This window comes from Microcaecilia unicolor, chromosome 4 (genome assembly GCF_901765095.1).
Source record: "Microcaecilia unicolor chromosome 4, aMicUni1.1, whole genome shotgun sequence".
Taxonomy (NCBI): domain Eukaryota; kingdom Metazoa; phylum Chordata; class Amphibia; order Gymnophiona; family Siphonopidae; genus Microcaecilia; species Microcaecilia unicolor.
The window spans coordinates 266395621-266401620 of NC_044034.1; the positions used below are offsets into that span (position 1 = coordinate 266395621).

At 40.4% G+C, this 6000-nt stretch overlaps 1 protein-coding gene across 1 annotated transcript in view; it reads left to right on the forward strand.

The window, feature by feature from the left end:
* Positions 1–5389, forward strand: part of PCID2 (PCI domain containing 2) — a 55504-nt gene extending 50115 nt beyond the window's left edge. The window contains 2 exon segments of the mRNA XM_030201520.1: positions 1943–2066; positions 4614–5389. Coding sequence (XP_030057380.1) covers positions 1943–2066; positions 4614–4703 — 214 coding nt within the window. The 3' untranslated portion in view covers positions 4704–5389.
* Positions 5390–6000: the final 611 nt, after the last annotated feature.

A 6000-nucleotide genomic window follows, 5' to 3' on the forward strand; every position in this document is an offset into this window, starting at 1 on the left:
AGTCACCATCCTCTCCTCCACCTCTCCGACACGTGCACCCAGATCGCGGAGTTCAGCCCTAATTTGTCTCAGGGCGGTCTGTACATCCTTTCAGACCCCTGCCAGATCGGCCTTCAGGTTCTGGAACCAGCCCACTACATCCGCCTTAGTTATCTCGCCGGCTTCCTCTGAGCCTGCAGCGACCTGCTGCTCCTCAACTGCTGCTGGGGCCGCCGCCGCCATCTTTGCCTCGCTCCGCTCTGGCCCCGCCCGCTGGCGCTTTCCTGCTTTACTCCAAAGTGAAATGGAATCGTTCCAGCCCCTTCTTCGGCGGCATAACTCCGGGACCTCTCCCCCACATTCCACGCCTCAAGATGCTGCTGAATTTAATGGGTTTTGCTCGCATTCATTAAAGCCCCGACGGAGCTCCGTGTTCAAGCAGCCATCCCAGTCCATGACGTCACTTCCTCTCCTGGGGCGTTTCGTGTCTTCAGCAAATTTAATTACCTCACTAGTTACTCCCATCTCTAGGTCATTTATAAATATGTTAAAAAAACAGCGGTCCCAGCACAGACCCTTCTCCATTGAGAATACTGACCATTTATCCCTAGTTTCTATTTTAACTAGTTTTTAATCCACAATAGGACACTACCTCCTATACTACTACTACTACTTATCATTTCAATAGCGCTACAAGGCATGCGCAGCGCTGTACACCATACACAAAAAGACAGTCCCTGCTCAAAGAGCTTACAATCTAGATAAGACAGGTAAACAGACAGAACAATAAGAGTAAGGGAATAAAGAGGTGAGGATAAAAGGACAGGGCAAGTGAGTAGTGATTAGGAGTCAAAAGCAGTGGTAAAGAGGTGGGCTTTAAATTTAGACTTGAAAATGGCCAAAGACGGGGCTAGACGTAGAGGCTTGGGTATTCTATTCCAGGCGTAAGGTGCAGCAAGATAAAAGGAACGGAGTCTGGAATTAGCAGTAGAGGAGAAGGAGTCAGATAAGAGAGATTTATCTACAGAACAGAGTACCCGAGGGGGGGCGTAGGTAGAGACGAGTGGAGAGGTACTGGGGAGCGGCAGAGTGAATGCACTTATAGGTTAATAAAAGAAGTTTGAATTGAATGCGGAAACGGATAGGGAGCCAGTGAAGCGACTTAAGGAGAATGCTAATGTGAGCATAGCGACTTTGGCGGAAAATGAGTCGCGCAGCAGAGTTTTGGACTGATTGAAGAGGAGAGAGATGGCTAAGAGGTAGGCCGGTGAGAAGCAGGTTACAATAATCAAGACGAGAGGTGATAAGAGTGTAGATAAGGGTTCTGGTAGAGTGGTCAGAGATTAAGGGACGGATTTTGCTGATGTTATATGTTATGACTCTCCAATTTCCTCTGGAGTCTTTCATGAGGTACTTTGTCAAACGCCTTCTGAAAATCCAGATACACAATATCGACCGACTCACTTTAATCCACATGTTTGTTCACTCCTTCAAAGAAATATAATAGTCTTCTCTTTTCCAGGATGGTTGCATGTGCATCTCTGTAGTGAATTAACTTAGATTGTGAGCCCCCCAAAGATAGAAAAATACCTATTATGCCTGTGTATACTCTGCTTTCATGGTTTGTAGTTGGGAGGGGTGTGTGTGTATGTATGTATGTTTATATAACTGTAAATCAAGTGATGATTCTCTTGTAAAAGGAATTTGTTATATAATTACAAATTTATTTTCAAACTGAATGTTGAAATATGGAGGACACTTCAATTTACTTAGGTGTATTAAAGCAATATTTAAATGCTACAGCACTCACAACTATAAAGGTACAAATCTCTGCACCCTGCTCCATATGGAGAAGTGGAATTCTACTAGGTATCCAGGGGCAGATTTTGGAATCCTAGATCTTTACAATAGCCTGTGTGCTATAGTTGTTACTTTAAGAATATTTCTTTGTGCTGCTTTTCAGATATCTGTTACTCAGAACTCACCAGCTGTCTCTAGATGCTTTTCTGATTGCTCTGAAATTCATGCAAGTGGAAGATGTTGATATTGATGAAGTGCAGTGTATCTTGGCCAATCTCATATACATGGTATGTGTTCACCTTCTTTTCTGTAGAAGACTGATAAAACTAGTCTCCTTCCTTAATGACTTTGATGATAATAGTATTAGACATAAAGTATTAATGATATACAGAATGTTCGATATAATTCTAAAATATTTTGTATATGCCTCTCTCTCTATAAGTTATGATTCTTTTGTGCATTTGTTTTATGTATACTGAGAAGGTGGCTTAGAAATGTTTTTTTGTTGTTTTTTAAAAATACATAAACAAATGGTTATACTGGCAAACACAGAGCTCAAACAAAGCTATAAGTAAGAGTCAGGGGATCTAAAGCTGTACACAGGCTAATTCAAAATGAGTTAATAAAACTTTTATATTGATGAGTTTACACTTTACAATGGATCAACATTTGCTGTGTGGGAGCAAAACAGATAACACTCTTTTTAGGGTGTCTTGGGGTACCTGACAGTATAAAAATAAGTCCCAAACCAGCCTAGCCTTTGTCAGAGAAGTATCAGAAGCAAATGTATCACCCCTTATCCTTAGACCCAAGCCCACTGCGCCAGTATAATAGAAGAAACTAACTCCACACCCAAATATTATAAAAATAGAGTTTTATTTTATTTACAGTAGCAGCAAATGGTATAAAGTAAACAGGAACAAAAACAAGGGATAGCTTGGAGGAAACGTAACAAAATCAAGAGATAGCTTGGAGGAAACGTATATATATCCCTAGCTAGACTCTAAAATATAAAGATTCATTCTTACCCCAGAGCACTATACATGGCACATATATGATCAGATGTAGTCCTTCAGATGTCAGTCTGGTCCCTCGCAGATTTCGCCCCTCAGATGTGATGTTGACACGTAGCTCTTTAAGGAGAAATCGGGAGCCTTCTCTCCATTGCTGACATATGTTCTGTTCTTAGGAACATAAACAAATAGGTCAAAGTGTCCTGCATTGATGTCAATTCTGATAATAACCCTATCAATGCTGATAACTGTCTTTTATCAGCAGCTTCTGTACAGTAAACAAGAGTTGTTATTCTTCTGTTGGACTTGATGTCTCCACAACGTCTTAGAGTCTTTATAGAAGAAATATCTGAGTTTGCACATTGCAATCAGGTTCTTGATAATGGATAGTGCCATATATGTAGGACCATGTATGTCATGTGGTCCATGTAGTCACTTGGATGGCTAGGCATAGTGCTAGCGCTAGCTTTGCTTTGCTTCTACAGTCAATACAAAAACAGCAGAGCAATATACTGTACAGTCTCCATCAGGGAAAACAATATCATAGTACCTTAAAAACAATAACTAAAAACATTCTATCAAACTATAAAAAAAACATATCGGAGGAAGTTACCATTGTCAAAACATAAAAGAGCACAAAAGGAACAGAACAATATCACTAATAGACACAGCAGTTTAATTCACCAGATACCTTGAATTAAATATTGCCAGGTTTTTACACTCCTCTTGAAGTTTTTCAAGGTGCTTTCCATCCTAAGATCCATTTTGGATCATTTATAAAAAGGTCAGTCATCTAACCCCCTCCAGTCTCATTTTGATAGGAGAAGCTAAAATCAATTGCTCCTGAGAAGATCTCAAATTTCTAGAGGGGGCAGTAGGGTACCACCATTGAAACAAGATAACCCGGTCTGGTAAGGTATAAACCAAGCAGCACTCATTAATTAGCGTGTATTTTATTGAAAAGTTAAACTCCCTTACCTCATCAAGAGTTTGTTTTTATTGACAGTCAAGACGGGGTTTCCCATTTCTTCTACTTTAGCCCTTGTATTATACTTAACTTAATTTCCATAAAAAGTAAGCATCAGAGATTTTGTCTTCATATTTTGTGTCTTGAATGGAAGATGAAGTTGTTTCTTCTGGTAATTTCTGCCAATAATAAATTGCCATGAGGCCTTGTAGTAAGGTTCACTAAGCCATAATGCAGGCTTAGCATACCAAAATGCTTACTGCAGGATGCGCTAAAGCATCTTTGTTAATTTCCCCTTTTGCGTGTGGTAATCGCACATAAACCATTAAAACATTATTTTTGAAGGGATGTGTCATAGGCGAAGAGTGGGCACGGAAGCACTAAACAATTAGTGCATTCATATTACCGCGCTCATAAACAGAAGGCGGTAAGTTCTCCTGCGTTATTTATTTGCAGTTGCCATGCACTAATGACAACCGTGGTGCACACTCTGCAAATTAAAAAATGGAAAAACCCTATTTTATCACTGAGGTAAAAATGGGTTTAGTACGTGGCAAAGCCCCACATTAGGACATGCTAAGCCCAGATTTTGCCACGGCTTAGTAAAAGAGCTCCTTTGTTAGTTTCCTTCATATTTTGACACGTGCTATCAAAGCTTAGCACATTCGCTGGAGGTGAACTGGTGTTGTGTACTTCTGGTCTGGGCACTATGTGTGTGAGTATGGTTTTGGTTTTTTTTTGTTGTTTTTTTGGGGGGAGGGGGGGTTGGTGTTTATTTTGCTGGGGAGGAATGTTAATTAAAGTAAAAGCTCAGTGTTGTCTATTTCTGTACTGACAGTGTTCCCCTTTTCCAGGGTCACATTAAAGGATATATATCACATCAGCATCAGAAGCTAGTGGTCAGTAAGCAAAATCCATTTCCTTCGCTGTCTACGGTGTGTTGATTCTCCGCATATGCTGAGCTTGGGATGAAACTCGTGAAGCTTGTGGAGCAACTATACATACTGCTTACCACAGACTGACCACAGTCTTGTCCAACTGTTCTCAAATGAAATTCAGGATTCATTTTTTTTTTTTTTTTTTTTAATATATAAACATCACAAACTCACAAAGAAAATTATACCACCTATGGCTCCATTCCTGTTTGACTTTTTCTCACAGAAGCCTCCAAATCTTCTTTGGTGGGGTTCCGATTTTTCAACTGTTTGCTTCAAGAGTTTTTGTTTCAACCGTGTACTGCCATATGCCATCCTACAAAATACTGCAGCTATAAATTCCTGTGCTCTAAGCATCACCAGCTTTCTCCTAAAGAGAAACTTGCTCCCCCATCCCCGCCGCTACATGGCAACCTGTTCAATAAATATTTTTGTCTGATGGTTTGTAAATAAGGGCTGGTGTCAGACATTAATTAGTAAAAACTTAAACACAGTATTGTATCCTAATGTACATTTGCCTTTTTATGACACAGTCATTTTTCATTCAGAGGAATTCTTTAAGCAGTTGGAAGATAATTCAAATCTTAGTGATTTTGGTATGGAATGGCCAATTCTTCTTTTTCTGGTGCACATATCCTTTCTGTGGAGCATATCAGCCATCTTGAAATATATGAATTGGACCTGTGGTACTTGGAGAACATGGAGATCTCTGAATGCTTCCACATTTTCTTGAATTCTGCTTTTTCATCTACAAAACTGCCTTCTCTCTCTACCTTTACTCATGATTGATACATTTAACAGGATTTTATTCTTGTTTTAATATTTGAATAACAGTCATTTTAATTGTAGTTCTTTTAGAGAGATGGGTTGATGGCATTTTGGAGCACAGATTAGATACTTTATAGCAAAAGACATAAAAATACAGAGGGCAAGAATGAGTTATTTCCTTACCGGTCAACATTCAGCCTGCAGCAGTCAGTGTTTTTTTTAAGCACTGACTGAATTAGTTCCGGATATTGAATTGCTAGGCCATGTCTGGACACCGGCATTGAATACCCGGGTCTCACTAGACATGTGTTGCAGGCATCTACATAATGGGATCAGTTATTCCCCCTCCCCACCCCCAATTCCTATACCACCTTCTCAGCACCCACACACACAACAGACCACCCCCTCTCTGCAACCACTTTACAGCTGGAACCACCAGCCTACCCCACTATACTACCAGGGAGCTTAAGGTAGGCCCGGGGGGGTGGGGGTGTTACAAGTGGGTAGGTGAGGGAAGTTTGGGAGGAGGGGTATATTC